The 19,805-nt window shown below is 39.9% G+C and overlaps 2 protein-coding genes across 2 annotated transcripts; both read left to right on the top strand.

Moving 5' to 3' along the window:
• Positions 1-7,586: 7,586 nt before the first annotated feature.
• Positions 7,587-16,967, top strand: LOC149936264 (solute carrier organic anion transporter family member 74D-like). The gene is made up of 12 exons (XM_090181566.1): positions 7,587-8,432; positions 8,599-8,651; positions 8,724-9,024; positions 10,670-10,756; positions 11,462-11,650; positions 13,196-13,360; positions 13,434-13,537; positions 14,312-14,403; positions 14,468-14,615; positions 14,693-14,868; positions 14,932-14,996; positions 16,645-16,967. The coding sequence occupies exons 1-12, from the start codon at positions 7,994-7,996 to the stop codon at positions 16,923-16,925; spliced, it is 2,100 nt and encodes a 699-aa protein (XP_090037692.1). The 5' UTR covers positions 7,587-7,993; the 3' UTR covers positions 16,926-16,967.
• Positions 16,968-17,749: 782 nt separating this feature from the next.
• LOC149936265 (uncharacterized) lies at positions 17,750-19,739 on the top strand. The gene is made up of 2 exons (XM_090181535.1): positions 17,750-18,204; positions 18,263-19,739. Exons 1-2 carry the CDS (start codon positions 17,833-17,835, stop codon positions 19,451-19,453), a joined length of 1,563 nt encoding a protein of 520 aa, XP_090037661.1. The 5' UTR covers positions 17,750-17,832; the 3' UTR covers positions 19,454-19,739.
• Positions 19,740-19,805: the final 66 nt, after the last annotated feature.

Consider the following 19,805-nt stretch of genomic DNA (forward strand, 5'->3'; position numbering starts at 1 on the left):
TACTTATTTCATTTTCGGAAAGTGATCTCTGAACCGAACCGTATTGGTCATTTTCCTTTTATTTTTCTAAACTACTCAGTATTTAACTTCATCCGCACAAACCGAGCGAGTTTATAAATTTCAATAAAGCTACATTGGGCTGACTAAAATTCCGACGCAAAAAATTCCTTCTCAATTTAGAGGTTTTCCATTGGCTTAAATAATGTTTAATGTTTAATGTTTAATAAATATGTTAGTAGCCAATAGTGTGATTCCCAAAATTACTAGGATGAATAAAAAGGTTAAAATCTAACGTAGTCCACCTTTTTACTGGTTCGTGGTGAAACAAACCGTTAGTGAAGATTTTTGAATGGAATAAAGGTACAGTGGCATACTACTGACCAATTATGTTACATATGCTTAAAGGTACGTCTCTAAAATATTCATATAAAGACAGGATTTAAGCCAAATTCTCTTAAACCAAAGAATAACAAACTTTGTTAGTCCTGATGAACTAGCTCTATAGTCTGTATGAAACGTTTGGCCGGTTTTGGGCCTATTTGATAGAACGCTTTATTGCTTTAACAACTTAATTAAAACAGTATTTGGCGGGATTTTTTAAGGCCTACACTTAAGAACTTTTTTTAAGCTGTCGCTTTCTTTTCTGCTTCAACGGCTTCTCTTAATTTCCTTTTTTTATAATCTTAATTCAATTCAACGTGTCTCTAATTAATATCTATCTAACTAAAACTATTTAACTGAAACTAATAAATGGCTTTCTGCGCGTGCGCGTAAAATAGAAGTGACTAACGCTAACCACGGACACACGACAGATTAAGGGGGAAGAATACAGTAAAAGCCTCTTTTTCGTTCAACGTTTAACAATTACATAATTGAATTATATTTTTATTATTAGGCTGAACCTTCCTCTAGTGCTTAAAATAATTTTGATAATTCTGTTCCTGTTTCTCGGCCTTTTGGAGTCGCACCGGGATCTCCGGTGCCAGCTGTGCCCGTTTTATGTGGACCGCTGTGTTCCCGTCGTTCCCCTTTAGGAGCTCTCTCCAAAGGGTATGACTCTTTACCTACGTAGGTAGGGTGTCGGCTGGAGTTGCTACAGCATCCACTCTTAATCCCACGGCTGTGTGCGAAGTGAAGATTGGTCCACCCATTGCTTCACCTTCTGCTGGGTTGAGTGGTTTGCGTCAAAGGTGCGACCATCAGTAGTAGGGTACTACTACCCGAGGGGCTAACCACTTCCCGTAATCGGTGTTCACCCTAACTGTAATCTTCGGTAATCTTTTGAACTCATTTGTAATCCCGTAATCATTTGTAATTTTCGTACTCATCTGTAATCACGCGTATTCATTGGAATTACCCCGTACTTAATTACTCATCTGTAACAATTTTAAAGATTTGGGTTGCCTGTTTACTCATCGTAATCATTATGTTCTCATCCTAATCATTCTGTACTCATCGTAATCATGTGAACTCATCTGTACTCATTATTGATTACGTAATTGGTGTACAGACAAATTCTTACTGGCTAGCCCCTCGCTGGATTTGTCACCTGTCCGGGCTTGGGGACGCTGGCGTAGGGCACTATGATGATAGGCTTCCGGTGGTATGGCCCCTGTTGCTAGGTACACCGGGCTGAAAATTCTGACACCCTTCTATTCTTGTACTATCGCCCAACCACTTTTTCTTCTTCATATTATATACCCTGGTTTATAATGAAAATACCAGGAAAATGCTTTATCCGTCAGAACTATGCACCGTAATTTTATGGTTTATTTACTATTGTAAAAAAATATTCGCAAAAAACGTTCATAGACGATGTTGGACATTTTGGTTGGTAAAACAGCTTGTATTTCCAATTACATGTAGCTAAAGATTTTTCAAATTATGTTATGCTTTCATTAAAATTTTTATAAACAAATTCGATTCTTGGTAAACCAAAAAGGCTCACAACTCAATTTCGGCGCCCCTCTCAAACCGGCGCCCCGGGCAGTTGCCCGGGTTGCCCGGCCCTTGAGCCGCCCCTGTACTTAAAGGGAGAATGAACTTCCAAATAATTTCACATTTTCGACACCAGGTTTAAAAGATGATAAGGGTAAAAGGCGCTAGTTACGTACAAAAAAAGATTATTTATTAGCAGATAAGTTTTCAATGTAGCGTACCTTTTTAACAATAGGTCAATTCGCGAGCAAGACGAGTCTAGGTGGCGTAACGGCGCTAGCTTCTCCGAGATAGCTCCTATGATCTAGCGTCTGCTACAGACAAATTAAAATCCATAAGAAGTTAAGAACGCTTTTTTTCTTAAATAAACGTATCAAAATATAAGCAAACGATGCAAAAATTATATTAAAATGCGAGTATCATTATTTATAAAGTCAAATTTACGAATAACCATGAGGAAAAACTAATAGCGTCTGCTTTAGCCGCTAACTCTCTAGATTTCAATGGCGAACCAAAGGGGGCGTAGCGATAGTTTTCGGTCGAGAATTAAAAACTAATTAATGCCAATATTACCATGGGACATTTTTTTTCTACCCACGTGTTAGACTTCTTTATTAAGTACTTATAAAAATAAGTATTATGAGGGGTTCTAAAGTTTAATCTAGAAGTGGGGGGTGTTTTTGCTACTCCTAGGTTTAACCACCCGAATTTATTTTCCCAGACTAGCATTTATATTGTTTATAAGATTGCACGTCCGAAAAGAAAAATTATAGTATTCACGATATTTCCTTTTTTTCCTTCTTGCAACTTGGCAGGTTTCAATTTCATTCATAGCTGTCAAATTGGGAGTGAATCTCGGATCTTCGGCCGTGTTAGCTGTTATAAAAATGAACTCGCCTAACTATTAATCGGAGAAATGCCGAAATTGAGCGTAGTTTTCTAACTACAACCATCCCCGAGGTAGAGCCTAGCGCCGCCGATCCAACGCCGCTGTCGCTGATATCTTATCTTGCGCCGAATCGCCGCCGCCGAGTCATTTACTTTTCAACGCTCCGCCGCCGACGCCGCCGCCGATAAATTTTGATGCCGCCACCGATTTGTTTTTCCGTTTTTCTATATAACCAGGACTGGCAATTTTTCGATTTTTTAAAAAAAAATCAAATAAATCGATTTTTTTTAATTTAAATCGGATATTTTTATTTTTTTATTTTTATGGATTTTTAATATAATTTAGTATCATAATTTTACCTAAAACAATGTTTTAATTTTTTCAATATTACTTAATATATATATGTATAATGAATTTATTAAATTTAAGCTAATAATCATATAAAAGTTGTTATTTTTTTAAAACCTGTTTAGGTACTTTTACAAAACAAATTCAGCGGAATCGCCACCCACAGGTAGAATCCAATGCAACATTAGGGGGGAAGTACAAGAATGATTATATTTAAACCTAAGTTATAGCAATTGGCGAGGTTTTGTCTTTTTCAAATATACTATATAAAAATTGATTTAAATTAGTCAACCCTGTAAATAACTTAATTTTTTTTCTTCAAAAACCGTTTGGAATTTATTTTTCAAAATTTTCAAAAGGTTAAGAAAATGTTGCCCTTTCGCGCCGCCGCCGAAGATTTTTGAAAAATCGGCGCGTCAACCCGCCGCCGGGTGATTTTCGGGAAACGCCGCCGCCGGCACAAATCAAATACGCTCTACCCCGAGGCGCTTCCTTCTCAACTATCCGCCCGTCAAAGAAACACCTGGCCCAACAGGTAAGCCGGGCTGCTTATAAAACAGGCCGTCTAATGTACACGTAGTAGTCCTCTAAAGTAGCCTATAAATTTTTTGAAAAGGGATAACTGGTATACAGGGTGTAAGAAATTTTAATGACCAATAATATACGTAAAAATAAGGAAAATTCGTATTTATCTCCGTGTTAGGAGACGAATGAGTGGTATTTAGCTAAGGCAGCCATCTTTTCGGCGCCTTAATTATAGCGGATCTAGGATTCATTTATCAAATTGCGAGGGATCCCCCCCCTGCAATCTAGCCTTCCTCCCCCAACGCTCTCTCTTAATCTAAAGATATGCTTTTGTTTTCGAAATTCCCCATCAGGATACCGCCGTCTTTACTCGGTCACCGAATATTAGACGCGAAGCTAACCGGGATCCCTTCCTCCTAGTCGATAAAAGTTCCACGTAACGTACGGGATTCTCGTGGAAATCTTTGAAATTCCAGCTCTGTCGGAATCCATCAAATGGATGGTAGTGCGAGGGGGGGGGGGGGGCGAGATGGATGCGAATGAAGATCGTTTCTAATCACACTCATTCTCCTTCCAAATCGTGACTCCATTCCCTAAATAGCCCGACTTTTCCACGAAAATTCTATTTTTCTTTATTCGCGTGGATCGGACACGGCCCTTATCGAGAGGGCCACGATTTAGCCGGCAAATCCCATGCAGAGAGGCGAGCTTCCATTATTGAAGTCCGATAACGCGGTTTCCTTTTACGTTCTAATGATCAAGTACTTAAAGGGCGCCGAGATTACGTCGCAGTGACCCCCACCTGGCATTACCGTCAACGGTGGGCTTCACCCTTTCGTTTCTTTAAACGCGAATTCGCATTAACGAACATCGACAACCGTATATTCGAGGCGCAATTCTTCACTGACATCCCTGACGGTGAATACGTATTATCAGAAGTGCATCATGTATATATCTCTCACCAAGAACGTACTTAGATTACTGAGGATGAGTCTACCATCCAGGCCTAAGCTCCTTTCTCATACGGAAAACTTCCATTTAAACAATAGTTGATTTTATAATTCTTTACGCTTGCCCAACTTGTTGAAATGTTGCCTTGGAATAGTTCAGCCAATGCCTAAGAAGGAGTTCATAAGCTCTTTAGTGGGAGAGAAAACGGATCCACAGCTGAAGCGGGGAGGCAACATTTCAACAAGATGGCCAAGATTATTTTATAAAAACGCCATCTATGAACGTTTTCTCTTATCTTTAGATTGAATTCTTAATATATTTAACTAATAATTTTTATAAAAGTTAATTTAAGGTATTTAAATAATCGTAAATAGGAAAAACAGTTGGTATATTTTCAATTATTGCATTAAAAAAAAGTATTTTAAAACAAGTTCTCGTCAGATGGCGTTACTTTTATATTTTTAATTTATCGTCAAATTAAAAAACACTGCGTAAGGATATTTATCGACTTATAAACAAATTCTTTTCGGTGAATGATTAAAAAAATTATTAGCATTATATTTTTTCCAATATTTATTTTTTGAAATCAGCCAGAAAATGCGTAAATACGTGTTTCAAACGAATAATATTATCAGTAAAAGGAGGTGGTTACTTATCTCTAAAAGCTACATATTATATACTTCTGATACTATATCCTTTTTTATATAGTTTTTCACCTTTTTGCGCGGGGGACTTTTGATTCCCTTTTTACAAACTTTGCGGGATTTTCATTGATGAGGAAAGAGTTAGGTTGGAGGGGGGGGAGGTCGAAATCGTTTTAACGAGATCTGAGCATTTTCCGAGAATTCATTCGCTTCAGTTGTGTGACGTGCGGGGGGGGGGTATTCTAAAGGGGGGACCGTATATCAACAGTTATAGAGCGACCGTGGACCAATAAATCGTTTAAAAGCACTCACCCATCTCAGCAAATCATGACAGTTCATTTCGATCAAGCATGGTGGCGCTGAAGTCGACCTCAATAATGTGCTTTCGAAATACGGAAGCAATTTCTTCCGGTTTAACTCGGTTCCATTTTTAGGCCACGCCTACCGTGTTGAACTTAAAAATGTACGTCGCGAGTCCCACTAAAGATTTCTCAGTCCACGAAGCGACTTATACTACGTATAAACTTGATAAGCTCAACTCGCCGCCTATTAGCCCCATCTGGTGTTCAATTTCGAAACATTTTCCCCAGCGTGGGAGTTCTTTCCAATATCAAAAGAGCCCATTCAATTTTATATCGAAGAATTACGGAGAATGTAATATTAAATATTTGACCCGCGTGGCGGTTCCCCGATTTCTGCGTTAGAAAATTGGGTAAATAAAATAGAGCTAAATTCGGATAAATTCTGGTCTATTAATTCCGGGATATCGCGTTGGCGAGTGATTTCCAGCCTTTCTTCATCCGAGCTCTTTCAACTAGCGTTTAACGGCAGCTATTTCCGAAGAATTAAAAGTACCATTTACCGAGAACTCCGCAAGTAATTTAGGATGAAAACCTTCGGTGCTTTTCTTTTATGGTTTAATTATAAGCGTTCACCTTTTGTTTATCTGAGCCTATTAAAGGGTGCTAGATTCCTGGAATGCTATCTTACAGAGAGTATGATAGTCGAGGGGATAGCCGCTACGAAACTAATGGATACCAGATTTCTGATTTCCATTGTACTTCTCTATTTCTTCAAATATTTTTCCGATATTTACAATATTTCCGATATTTACAATATTCCCGATATTTACAATATTCCCGATATTTACAATATTTCCGATATTTACAATATTTCCGAAATTTTCAAACACAAACATCTAATATCTGACACACGCGCAGTTAGACGAAAAAGCAGACGAGGATGGTACTTTGACGTCATACATAAGCGTGACTTCGGTTAGGCTAGGTTTCCCATTGTTGTGACAAATACTCTCCTAATAGTTATTTTTAAAGCCGATAGATGGTGGTGCGGTTATGGAAACTCGCTTATTCTGGGAGTATAAAGTTCTTTTTATAAAATAACCTTGGCCACCTTGTTGAAATGTTGCCTCCCCGCTTCAGATGTGGATCCGTTTTCTCTCCCACTAAAGAGTTTATGAACTCATTCTTAGGCATTGGCTGAACTATTCCAGGGCAACATTTCAACAAGTTGGGCAAGCGTAAAGACATTTTATAAAATCAACAATTGTGTGGTCAGAATACTTCTGCCACGGGTGTCCCCACCCCTGTCCCCACGTATCCCCCCGTTGGCGTGGCCATTACACATATCTCGCCTTGATTAATCAGGTGGACGTGCGGACTGAATTTGTCCCACACGTCACACTCACGCCTCGAAATCTTCGCCGGGCTCGCGGTCTTCTCAGACTCAATCAGCCCTTGTTTCTTCCGTCTTTGAATAAAATAAAAAAAACTATAGTCTATGGAATGAAAAAATACGGAAAATTTTCCGAAAAAAATGCCTCGGTCATTTTCCGACTTACAACACTAGAGGGGAGCTAAAAACTCGCCGCTCGAAAAAGATCGAGTGCGAGCGGCTCTTTAACAAAATGCCCATCACTGCAAATTTGTATTATACTTCAATGCGAGCTTTCTCCAAGTTTAGAAAGTTAAAAGCACGTGGATAGACGTATGCATTCGAATTAAAAAAAAATAATTAACAGCGCTCCTAGCGGTAAAAAACGTAAAATTCGTTGATCCATCATCGAACGTCCTACTTTTTACTCCCTTTAACCTTGAAGTTAGGCTTATAGCTATTTGAAAAATGCACCGACCTTTCAATTCGCGATAAAGTGTATAGTGTACTGATTTTTTAATTAAATACACAGGTCTAAAGCCGCGAAGGTAGCGCCGCTTTTGGTACGATACATCATTTATAGGCAGTTCATTTGAAGTTCCAAGTACCGGCTTCTCGTTAAACGCTTAGTCCGTCTTTTGTTATCTAAATTCGTTTATTGATAAGATACGTCGTTTCTATAAGGAGAAAAAAATAATCTCGGGTGCGATATATACGGAACGCTGTAGTCTTGACGGATTGGGGTTTTAACCTTTCGCAATTACCGCATAAGAGAGAGCGCTGGAGGAAACGGACCTTGATCCTCGAAGATAAGCTGTTCATCCCTCGACTGAAAACGCGTCTCTTCACTTGGAAGACGCGCTGATTCAAAACGCCTATCTTCTGTTATACGCTTCGGCGAAAAGATCCACAACGCCTATCTTCTTCTCGTTGTTGTGGCGTTCGGTCAAGAGGAAAGAACGCGTCTCTCTATGTATGTGACAAAAGATGAATTGGCCGTTCCATTTTAATTAACCCTCGAATCATGGAAGAAGACGTACCGCCAAAGGACCACGAAGAAAACGAGAAGGTCAGCGACACCTCCAAGACGTTGCTCGAGGTGAAGGATGGCGGCTCCAAACAGTCTGGTCTCGAGTTGTCTCCGTTGAACGTGCGGCCATCCGTCGACGAAGAGAGAACGGAACTGACCGACGGCGACGATGACCACGAGACGTTGGATTATTTGGACTACGATACTACTTGCGGAATCGGCTCTTTCAGGCCCTTGTACTTGAGACGATTCGCCAACCCAAAATCCTTTTTGGTCGTGTCTTCGGTCATCGGTATCCTTCAAGGGGCTTTTTTTACTTACTTTATCGGTGTCTTGTCGACTTTGGAGAAAAGGTTCTCTTTCGACAGTAAAGTCAGTGCCTTCATCCTCTTAGCGGACAATCTTAGTCCGGTTTTCACCGGTTCTTGCTTAGGTAATTAACCTTTTCCCAGACAACGTCGGATTATATTGCGTTGGCTGTTTACGCCGTTACTATTTGTTATCTGTTTCCACCATATCGTATCAGCTTCTGGTTGTAAATATTACGCTCAGTGTGGCTTCACGTTTTCGTTGGCTGATTACGCTGTAAATTATTGCAGGATATTACGGTGGAAGGACTAACAGACCTCGACTTATTTCTATCGGAATGATGGTTAGTTGCCGGAAATTACTCGTTATTCTCTCTGGGCGTGGTCGTGATTTTAATTAATTTTCCCCGGCCTAGGTGGTGGTTGTCAGTTGTTTCCTGAGCGCCCTGCCTTACTTCATCTACGGACCCGCCGTCCACTTGTTGGGCTCCAACGAGATGTCCCACGGGAAACTCTGTCCGCTAAATTCTCCATTGAAACCAACCGAGAGTACTTGGACGTGCGAACAAAAGACGGGTGCTTCCATTACTTTTCCAGCGGTCGCGCTGCTCTTCACCGCCTACTTCTTAAACGGGTTTGGCTCCACCGCTTTCTACACAGTTGGAACTCCTTACATTGACGACAATGTTAAAAAGAAGGAATCGCCCATGTATTTCGGTACGTTTAACCCATTGAAATAGGCGTTTCTATAAAAGACCCACATTTTTACTTCCCCCGCTACGTGGTGCAAATGGGATCGCTGAAACAAATATTTAAGTCGGTCGGATACCAGGTACGTTTGGCTAGCCAAAAAAGCCGACTGCAACCTATACTCAATCCAAACCAAGTCAACTAGGATGGAAATTCACCTTATACACCCAATTTATCCTTATTGCTAGTTTTAATTTAGCGTAAAATATTTTTTTCGCGTTGACGCAAAAATCTCCGTTAGGTTTAAGCCTCGGTTACTTTAGTGGGTGTAACGGCGCGTCACTGAACTTTGGGACGTACAAACTTTTTGACGCGCGTTATAATGCTCCCAAAGTTCAGTGACGTGCCGTTTCGTGCGCTAATGGCAACCAAGGCTATAACACAAGTTACTCGCGTCGACGCGGCGTTTTTCCTCTTTTGAAAACCAGCCGTTACAAGGACCACATGAAGAGTAGCTTTGCATGTCCAGGCTCTATGTATTAATACTCCCTAGAGAATCGCTGAATAGGTTTTATTGAAGCGTCTATTACAATTGAGTGCGAGTTAACAGTGGAAAAAAGTGAGGTTTCAAAACAATTTTAGTGACTGTTGGTAGCCATTTTGATTGGTTAGTTTGTAGGTTGTTGATAATAACAAAAGACGTTTAAAGGGAGTATAACCCTAGTGGAGAAGATCAAAATTCCATCAATACTGACTAGAGTCCGACGCCGATGTAAAAATGATCAGCGGCGGCGTAAGGATAATTTAACCAGCGGCGGCGGCACTTGCCGGCGTAACAGTGGTGGATGCAGTGACGTATAAGATTTGCGTGTGATTTGATTTTATGTTATTACACTCATATCTCAAAATGTCATTTAGCGCTTCTTTGAGTTTTTCTGTATCCACCACTGCAGCGAAATCATTAAAAAGGCCCACAAACAATGTAAAAAAATATAATACAGTAAATACACTAAGAGAGACCAGAAACTAAAATATATTTCTTTATACTCTTCCATAGAATTTCTGCTAGAAATCATTCATTGAACAATAATAATAATGACTAGAGTAAGAGCCCTTGGTTTTTTTTTTAGAAAATAGGAAAATAGTACGGCGTCGCGCCGAAGAAACGTCGGCGGCGGCGGCGGCGGCGTGCCGAAAATAAGGGAAAAGCCGGTGTTGCGGCGTGAACAGCGGCGGCGTCGGACTCTATTTTACTGACTCGTGACGTGACAGTCTAGAATGTAGTAAACAATCTTGAAGAGGGCTTATATCTTCCAACGAAATTTTTATACACCTAGCAACAGGATTGAGAATTGTAATTTTTTACTACGTTCTAGACTGTCGCGCCATGAGTGAGTATTTATGGAAGCTTAACCTTCCCTGTTATGTCAAGAAAAGGTTCAAAGAAAAGTCAAATTTGTACTTAGAAGCAAAAATTAATTGCAAAGAATTCGAAAAAGTGGGAAACACTGACTAAGCTTACCATGGGTCAAGGAAGGTGATAGGAAATTACCATACCCCATCAAATACCCTAAAACGGTACAGGGGAATAAAGTGGTCAAATGCTATCTATTACAGTTTTTAAATCCCAATATATGTTTCTAACCGACTTAATTTACTTTTGGGGGCTTAGGCATCATGTTTGCCCTGCGTATCTTGGGGCCAGTACTTGGATTCTTACTGTCCGCCGTTTGTCTCAAATTTAGCGAAGACCCATATGGTTAGTATATCACGGTATACACTGTTAAAAAAAAGGGTGTTTTAATGGTATATTAAGGGTGTAATATCTGTAAAAAAACACTGTTTAATGTTAATTTAAACGCCCTAAAGGGATTTTTATTGTCCCAAATTAACAACTTGAAAAGGTGTATAAAGGGTGTTATATTACCCCGTAAATTGAGTGATTTAACACCTCGTAAGGGTGTAGCTCCCTTAAGGCAGTAGTTTAGTACCCTAAAAGGAGTATTTTAACACTTTAAAGGGAGTATTGTAGCACCCTTACCGCAGTAGTCTAGAACCTTAAAGGGAGTAGTTAAAAACTTTAAAGGGAGTATTATAGAACCCTTAAGGGAGTATTGTAGAACCCTGAAGGGGGTAGTGTAACACCCTGAAGGGAGTCGTTTGGAACCCTAAAAGGAGTGATCTTGTACCAAAGAGGGAGTAGATAATAACCCTGAAGGAAATAGTTTTATACCACAAACTGTTAACAAAGGAACCAAAACGGAGGACATAAGCACCCCAAACAGTGTAAATAAACACCCTAGCAGGAAAACTGCTTTTTAAGGTGTAGAATAACATCCTTTATAAACCTGTTAAGGTGTTAAATATGGGACAAGAAAAAAACCCTTACAGGTTTGAAAATACACCCTTTTTTTTAAGAGTGTATTTTATATGTTCTTACGTGGCTGTTTCGAATTCTCTTTAGACGATCCGGGGATCCCCGATAACGATCCCCGATTTATCGGGGCTTGGTGGATTGGATTCATTATCCTGGGCATCCTCATCTTCATCTTTTCTCTGCCCATGTTCCTCTTCCCCAAATCTCTGAAAAAGAAGAATCGTAATGAATCTTTTAGCGAAAAAAAGCGGCAAGCCATCACGGAATCTATCAAAGGTAAATATTTCAATCGATAGTTAATCAAAGATTTCATCTTGGACGGTCATGACTGTCGTAACCTCTCGTCTTTAAAGTTTTCGTCCATCAATAGTGCCGGATTTCCCATTTTGCTAACAAGGAGACATCCCGAAGTGTAACCCACCAATTATGTTCAAACTCGGGGGATTGGTAGACCTTCATGAATTATGAAAAATGCTAAAGGGAATTTATTCAATGGGCAACCGTTGTGCCATGGCAACGAAAAATGTTTATCACAAGTTCACAACACAAAATATTAAATTTTCCCATTGAAAATAACATTGGATTTTGACCTCAAATTGATCAACAGTTGATCAATTTGAATGTATTTTTTTAAAGAAATGAATAAAAACCACTATTGCACAGTAAAGGAGTTTTGTTTATTAAAACGCTACGGCCGTTTCGGCGCACTAACCGGCGTCGTCGTCAGGCGAATACTGACGACGACGCCGGTTAGTGCGCCGAAACGGCCGTAGCGTTTTAATAAACAAAACTCTTTTACTGTGCAATAGTGGTTTTTATTCATTTCTTTAAAATTTTAAATGTACAGGACAGTTCCACAATATTTGTTTTATGTATTTTTTTGTCAATTTTTATCTATTTTTTCTATTTTTGGCATTTTCAAAATTTTGAAATTTGTTCAAATTTTTCACAGGGTCCTAGGAATCAGTCAGAATCCCATGTTATTTTCTTTTCAATGGGAAAATTTCCATTTGTTGTTGTCAAAAACATTTTTCGTTGCCATGGAAAAACCGTTGCTCATTGAATAAATTCCCTTTAGGATTTTTCACGTTACATGAAGGTCTACCAATCCCCCGAGTTTGAACAAAATCGGTGGGTTACACTTCGGGATGTCTCCTTGTAAGTGTACTTAAGTACAAGGCCTCACCGCCTCAGCCTCCTCGTAGTATAAAGGTGGGGGCTTCGAAAGACCTTGACCTCCAACCTCCTGCCAATTAATTTGGGGCCTCCAAAGGTATCCTAGTAGAAGGCCTCCAGTTACTTAAATCTGGCACTTTCCATCACAGTGGCGTAGCTAAGACACCCTAGGCCCCCCCCGCGAAACTCTTTTCGGGGTTTTAATCGGTATCTAGCATATTATTTGATAGGAATTTAGGGGCCCCTGAAGCCCTTTATCCCTCCTGCATTGCAGGGTCTGCATAGGTCTTATTTACGCCACTGGTCCATCAAACAATTTCATATATCAGAAGGGGTGGAAATCTGTTGTTAACCGGAATTTAGACTAAGATTCCAACGCTGTTTGCCCGGTTGAGTGTAGGGGTAGCCAATTAAAAATTTCAAATTAGTCGCGTGATTTGATCTAAATAGTGTACGTTCGCCGCTTTATATAAATTTAACGATTTTCACCTATAGATCCCGCCACTAATGATAGTTTTTCTTGCTCAACGTTACTTTTACGATAAGCAATGTGAAATATTTAATTTTATCTTGTTTCTATGGAATTGTCCTACACGAAATTATAATAGAGACGCTTTAATAAATGCGTTTTGAATTGCCGGTAAGAGTTTCGAAGCGTGGCAAGAAGACTTTGGCAAAATCCGGTGTTGGTCTGTAACGTGATGGGAGCCGTCTTCACTCTCAACGGCATTTTGGGATACTTTGTCTTCATGCCGAAATACGTCGAGAATCAGTTCCGATTCAGCGCTTCCAACGCCAACTTCGTCACGGGTAAGCAATTACGATCACCATTTCACGTTTGTTGTCTCTGAAACTAACCGCGTTGTCTCTCAATAACCAAAAGGTGCGACTACAACGACGGCCATGGTGGCGGGCATGTTTGTCGGCGCTCTTCTGATCCGTCGTTTTAAGCCCAGCGCTAGACGTCTCAGTTTTTGCATAATGGTGGTAAATAAGTTTAAAAGCATAATTTAGGATGTATCGTTTAGTTAAGTCCAAAGGTAGTTTTGTTTCATCGGGTATCCTACATCACCAATTCATAACGCAATACAGCATTAATTCCTGGTTCTATAATCAGAAACAGTAGTCGTATGGCATTCTATAGAGATCGGCGGAACAAATAAATTAACCGGCAAAATTTCGATTAATCATAAAAACTTTGGTTAACTGTTTATTTATGAACATTTTATACGATTTGACATGCAAAAATAATGGGTTTTTTCTGATATTTTTTGGATAATTGTCGGTTATGAATAAAAATAAATAATTGGATAATTTCTTATTCAAACGCCGATCTCTAGCATTCTAGAGCCTATAAACCTCTTTAAAAACGTAATTGTTAACTTCTTGGATTGATTAATTAATACCGCAGAAGCAAAAACGTCTAATCGATTGCCTTATCCCTCTCTATCGGTGAAAATCGGTCAAAGGAAGAGGAAGGATTTTTGGAACCGTTTTTCGCGCATGACCAATAAACCATATTCATGGTAGACAGATAAGGGCAGTCGTTCACGTTAAAACATTTGATTTTTAACTATAGGTTTACATGTCTATATCTGTGTTTAATTAATACAATACGCGAAAAAGTAGATTAGTCCATAATTAAAAGGGATAATATATCTAAATCCTAAACAAATTTGAAGAAATTAAAAACTTACTAATAACTCGTACCGATTAATTAATACAAGCCTTCCTAATTCTATCTTATTTGTCGCGCCATAGGTGGGACTAGTTAGCTCTTGCGGCATGTTCGTCACCATGTTCTTCAAATGTGATCAAATCTACCTCCCTGGAGCTTCGCCGTCTATTGAATTGTGAGTTGGTGGCGTTATAAATAAAGTCTTTGGTTTTTATTACAACGTCCGTCTATTTGGTCAGTAAATTGGAGCTGAATAACCATTGTAACGACAAATGCGGTTGTACGACGCAAGTGTTTCAGCCTACTTGCGGTGAAGATGACCGTTCGACTTATTTCTCGCCTTGTTTCGCGGGCTGCCAACACTACAACGTCACCAAGGAGGGCAACGTATGTTGTTTTAACGTTTCTTGGCCAAATACGTCCTAACTTCTTGTCAGATTTAAAGAATTGAGATACATTTTTAGTTCTATTCGTCGTGTTCGTGCATTCAAGGACGGGATGGTTTTAGAAGTGGTGGCAAAGTGTTCGCTGGACACTGTCCAGTCAACTGCTACATGTTCATTCCGTTCATCGTCATCTTTACTTTCAACAAATTCATCTCGTCCTCATCCAGAATTGGCGGTACTCTACTTACGCTAAGGTGCCAAATTCTAAGATTGTGTATTGGTCTAAGTCACTTAACTAATAAATACAAAATCATTAGATGCATTAAACCAGAAGACAAGGATTTCGCTTTGGGAGCCGTAACCACAGTCATATCCCTTTTCGGTAAGAGCTACAACAGGCGCTTCAATAAAACCAAATAAGCATTTCGCTATAGGAAGTATTAATACGCGGTGCTTGAACATACAAGCTACTCTATGGTGATGGTCATTGAGCTTAAAACGGTGCTGGTTTTAACTAGGGAAAGAACCTTTAGAGTCAACGCAAAAAAAATTAATTTGTTAGGCCTAACGGAGAATTTAGGATGGACGCAAAAGCTAGGTATCGAAAGGGGGTTGAAATGTCTAAGGATCCATTGACAACGTGCTCCAAAAGCGACTCTAGAAACGGACGGGGCTTAAAGGAACTACGTCGAATCAAAGACTTAACGCATTTTTCAAATTCATTGGCTGACTTCAGTCGCTAAGAAACCACGTCGCGCCGCGTAAAGCTAATAGCGTTTTTCATTTGATTGCTCGAGATTCGCTCCGAATCTGTCTCTGACGTCCTAGATCTCGCCCCAATCGACTAGAGTAAAATCGCAAATGGAACATTCCATTAGCATATTCCCGCGCTTTGGGGTTTTGCGTTTGCTAGTAATTTGAATTTTCGCGTCTTGGTTTGCCATTTTGACCAAAAATCTAAAAGGAACACCCAAAAATTTGCTCCGATCTCGATCTCGATCCGTTGATCTGTCGAAATCGGCAGATCGGTTTCGGGCGATCTTGGAGCACCCGCGAGCGGGAAATGGAATTTGATCGGAGCAGATCCGAACACGCAAATGGAACATAAAATGTTGATCAGAGCGCTCGAGAGCAGTCAAATTGAAAATGCAATCAGTGAAGAACACTCGGTCGGAAAATAGACTTACTAGAAAATGAATATGGAATATGCAATTAGTTATAATACTGATAATTTGTCATGTTCTTCCACGTAAAATCACGTATTTAGATGCTTAAATAACAAAGGAGCTATGTGACCAAGTCGCGTACGAAATTTCCGCTGAAAACCACACCCGTTTCAATGAGAATCATCAGCGCCACCACATTGGCAAAATAGTTAGCACTTTCGCCTCGCAGCATGAGGATCCGGGTTCAATCCTAGTTTGTCGCACTAGGTGAAAACTTGGAACCACTCTTTCCCCGTTGAGTTTGCAAGTTCTCTCCCCTCTGGTTCTTCGGTTTCGCCTTTCCATAAAAACTTGCAAAGGTTAACGGTAATAGTAAGTGTAGGGAGCTGTTGGCTCTTGTGGCATGAAGGGCTTGCCACCACCCTCCTACTCATTGTAACCCGGCTACCTGTTTAAAGGTATTAAAAGTCGCTAGATGACTGGGGCCTAAGGTGGTGCCAAGGGTATTAGCCCAGCTGATTATTTTTATCATTATAGACTTTCCTAGTGTATACCACCTGGTTTAACGGAATCTACGGATGATAAGCGATAATTAAGTTACAACAAGTCTTAGCGCATGTTAGTAGACGACCTTTCGATTGAGTTTTTAATATCGTTAAGAAAAATAATAGGATTTATAAAGTGAACCTAGTTGACTTGGTTTGACAGAAGTAAGGATTGTGTTTGGCGTCTTTGGAATTTGGTAACCAACCAATAGAACATATTTTGTCTAGTGCACGAAAACGAAAGTGAAGCTAAGAGAGATGGTTTCATTGAACGCTTAATATTATTCGTGCTTTCTTTGATGACTCTCTTTGTACGTAGCCATGATCCCGTATCCCATAATATTCGGTGCCTTGACGGATTCGGCCTGCATCGTTTGGGAGTCTTCGTGCGGAAAAGTGGGCAACTGTTGGGTCTACGACACGGAGAAGTTGAGGTACTTGTTGCACGGGACGTCCACGGCCTTCTTGCTGGTGGGCGCTTTCTTCGACTTCTCCGTTTTCCTCTTGAGCGGAAGAGTGAAGAATCTGTACGACGAAGAACCAGGTCCTGATTCCGTTCAACATGAGAAAGAGACCGGAAAGTTTATGGAGAACTCTTAGTATTCATAAAATTATATCTTTGTAATAAAATTGTTCATAATACTCGCTAGTGTATAATTTGTGGAATATGATCAAGCCCTAAACAAATTGCCACAATCACGATTCCAAAATCAGAGTTATTAGAATACGAAAGGTTGGCCAGCTACTTTTATAAATGAAGGCTTTCTCGCGTAACCGACGGATAATAACATCAGCGCCACCGTGTGTTTAGAAATTGGAATACATTCACGGTGGTATTGGTTGGATTAAATTCCCAATGCCGAAAATCAACATTTTTCTGAACATTCTTTATTTTTTAAATAATTATTTTAATTAAAATAAAGAGAGTTTACAAAAGATTCGTGTAATAAAACTTTTGAATGTCGAAATAAAAATCGACCTCTAACCTAAATTGCGTAAGTCCGGACCAAACGAAAATAGTTGATTTTTTAAAATAAAAAGTGGTTTGCCCAATATGTTAAAATGTTGTTGTTACGTCACAAGACGCGGCTTTATTAGTATATTCTTCGCACGAGCGATTTGCACGCGCTCTAGAAAAAGCTATATTCCTCTGGCGACTGTAGCGCGCGCTCGTAGACTTGTAAAAGCAAGAGACTGTGACGTAAGAGCTACATTTAAACAAGAAGGCCACGTTACTTTATAAAAAGAACTATTATCCCGCATTTTTTTCAAATATTTCAATGGTTACGGACACCATTTAGTAGCGATGGAAAGGCCCCATTGCTAATCGACAGATCTGGCTAACCAGTAAAAAACCTTCTATGTTCCAAATGTATGAATTCACGTGCTTCACCGCGTATTTTACGCCAAATCTCGCGCTTTCTATTTCACGCGATTCTTAAGCCTATGTTTTAATTGAGATTTAATTTTTACTGTCCCTCCTACTTGATCCTCTACATATCCAAACATGTCGGTGGAAGATTTCGTATCTAAACTTGAATCGTTACCCTTAACGTTTTCGACCAGTGAGAATGGACTTAAAATGATGGTCAACGATTCTCTGATTGAGGCCTCAGACCCTTGGGTGCCTAAAGTACTTTTGGGCTACTTGGCCAGTTTGGACGAAGAACTGGAGACCAAGGCATATCCGCAAAATCAGAGATTGCGGCTCATTTCTGAAACTGAACGGTACTGGCTGGAACGCTACTTGTCTCAATGGTTGGACTGGAATCGACGGTCTAGAACAACAAACCACCCCGAGACTAGGTTGGAAACTCAGGAAACATTAAAATATAGGGTGCCTGTAATGCTGGATAATGTTCCATCGCGACTATGGGAGGTACGTTCACGCTTTTGGTCATAATAACGTTGAACTTCGAATTCACAAATATATTCAGGTAGTTCCAGGTACTGGTAATGAGACGAGGGAAGTGTCACGGTCTTTCTACGGAAGCGACGAAGCCAAGTACATCGCTATAGGAGTCGGGGCTCTGTTTGCATTCTTTATTTTGTTTGTAATCGTGTTGATTTTGTTCTACTATTGTCGATCGAAGAAAGAACGTCGTCAGTCACTTTTGTTCGAGTCGTCTTCATCCACAGAAGACACGGAATCCGAGACATTTTCCGACGACTCCTTCCAAGGCGTCACGGTTCTTCAAAATGACCGAGAGCCTGCGAAACGTTTATTAAGGTCCAGGATGAAGGGGAGAAGTACAAAACGACTCTCGCGAAACTCGAGGACTAGCGTGAAAAAGTTCATGGATGGAAGCAGCCCGAAGACAATCGTAATGAGGTCTATGTATGAAACTAACCCGAAGACAATCGTAAAGAGGTCTATGGATGATGAAATCAGCCCGAAGACAATCGTAAAGAGGTCTATGGATGATGAAAGCAACCCGAAGACAATCGTAAAGAGGTCTATGTATGATGAAAGCAGCCCGAAGACAATCGTAAAGAGGTCTATGGATGATGAAAGCAACCCGAAGACAATCGTAAAGAGGTCCTTGGATGGAAGCAACCCGAAGACAATCGTAAAGAGGTCCTTGGATGGAAGCAACCCGAAGACAATCGTAAAGAGGTCTATGGATGATGAAAGCAACCCGAAGACAATCGTAAAGAGGTCCCTTTATGGAAGCAACCCAAAGACAATCGTAAATAGGTCTATGGATGATGAAAGCAGCCCGAAGACAATCGTAAAGAGGTCCTTGGATGGAAGCAACCCGAAGACAATCGTAAATAGGTCTATGGATGGAAGCATCCCGAAGACAATCGTAAAGAGGTCCTTGGATGGAAGCAACCCGAAGACAATCGTAAAGAGGTCCTTGGATGTAAGCAACCCGAAGACAATCGTAAAGAGGTCTATGGATGGAAGCAACCCGAAGACAATCGTAAATAGGTCTATGGATGGAAGCAACCCGAAGACAATCGTAAAGAGGTCCTTGGATGGAAGCAACACGAAGACAATCGTAAAGAGGTCCATGGATATAAACCACTCTAAGCCTAGGTCTAAGTTCATAGATGTTAACAAGAATCGGTTTATCACCAAGTGTGGACATTCGGCGTTTAGAATACCCGAATCTTCTCATTAACAGTTTTTCCAAGACTAAAATACTTAATTTAATTGTAATTGCGGATCATCGAGCCTCACTTATTAACTAATCAAACCGTTTTTAATCGGCGTGATCTCTTTTCCTCTTTCCGACGAATACAAATTTTCCTCATTAGCAAAATAACTTATCAGAAAAACAACTAACAATATTATATTATGTATACACCTATACCTAAATCAAATTCCACTTGTCCAAATTATATAACCACATTGTTTTATTGTAATATGAACATTTCGGAATTTTACCATTTTTCTTGAACTTTGAATGTCCCAAAAAAATCTTGATAATCTCTTCCGCGATTGATAAGAATTAAACAAAGCTTTCGGAATTT

This window comes from Leiobunum rupestre, chromosome 7 (genome assembly GCF_980474605.1).
Source record: "Leiobunum rupestre chromosome 7, qqLeiRupe1.1.hap1, whole genome shotgun sequence".
NCBI classification, from domain to species: domain Eukaryota; kingdom Metazoa; phylum Arthropoda; class Arachnida; order Opiliones; family Sclerosomatidae; genus Leiobunum; species Leiobunum rupestre.

Bases quoted from the DNA above. Each gene is read 5' to 3' on its own strand.
- LOC149936265 (XM_090181535.1), top strand. From the start codon at position 17,833: ATGTCGGTGGAAGATTTCGTATCTAAACTTGAATCGTTACCCTTAACG. The intron at 18,205-18,262 runs GTACGTTCACGC...AAATATATTCAG, and splicing joins TTCCATCGCGACTATGGGAG to GTAGTTCCAGGTACTGGTAA.
- LOC149936264 (XM_090181566.1), top strand. From the start codon at position 7,994: ATGGAAGAAGACGTACCGCCAAAGGACCACGAAGAAAACGAGAAGGTC. The intron at 9,025-10,669 runs GTACGTTTAACC...TTGGGGGCTTAG, and splicing joins GGAATCGCCCATGTATTTCG to GCATCATGTTTGCCCTGCGT. The intron at 13,361-13,433 runs GTAAGCAATTAC...AATAACCAAAAG, and splicing joins CAACGCCAACTTCGTCACGG to GTGCGACTACAACGACGGCC.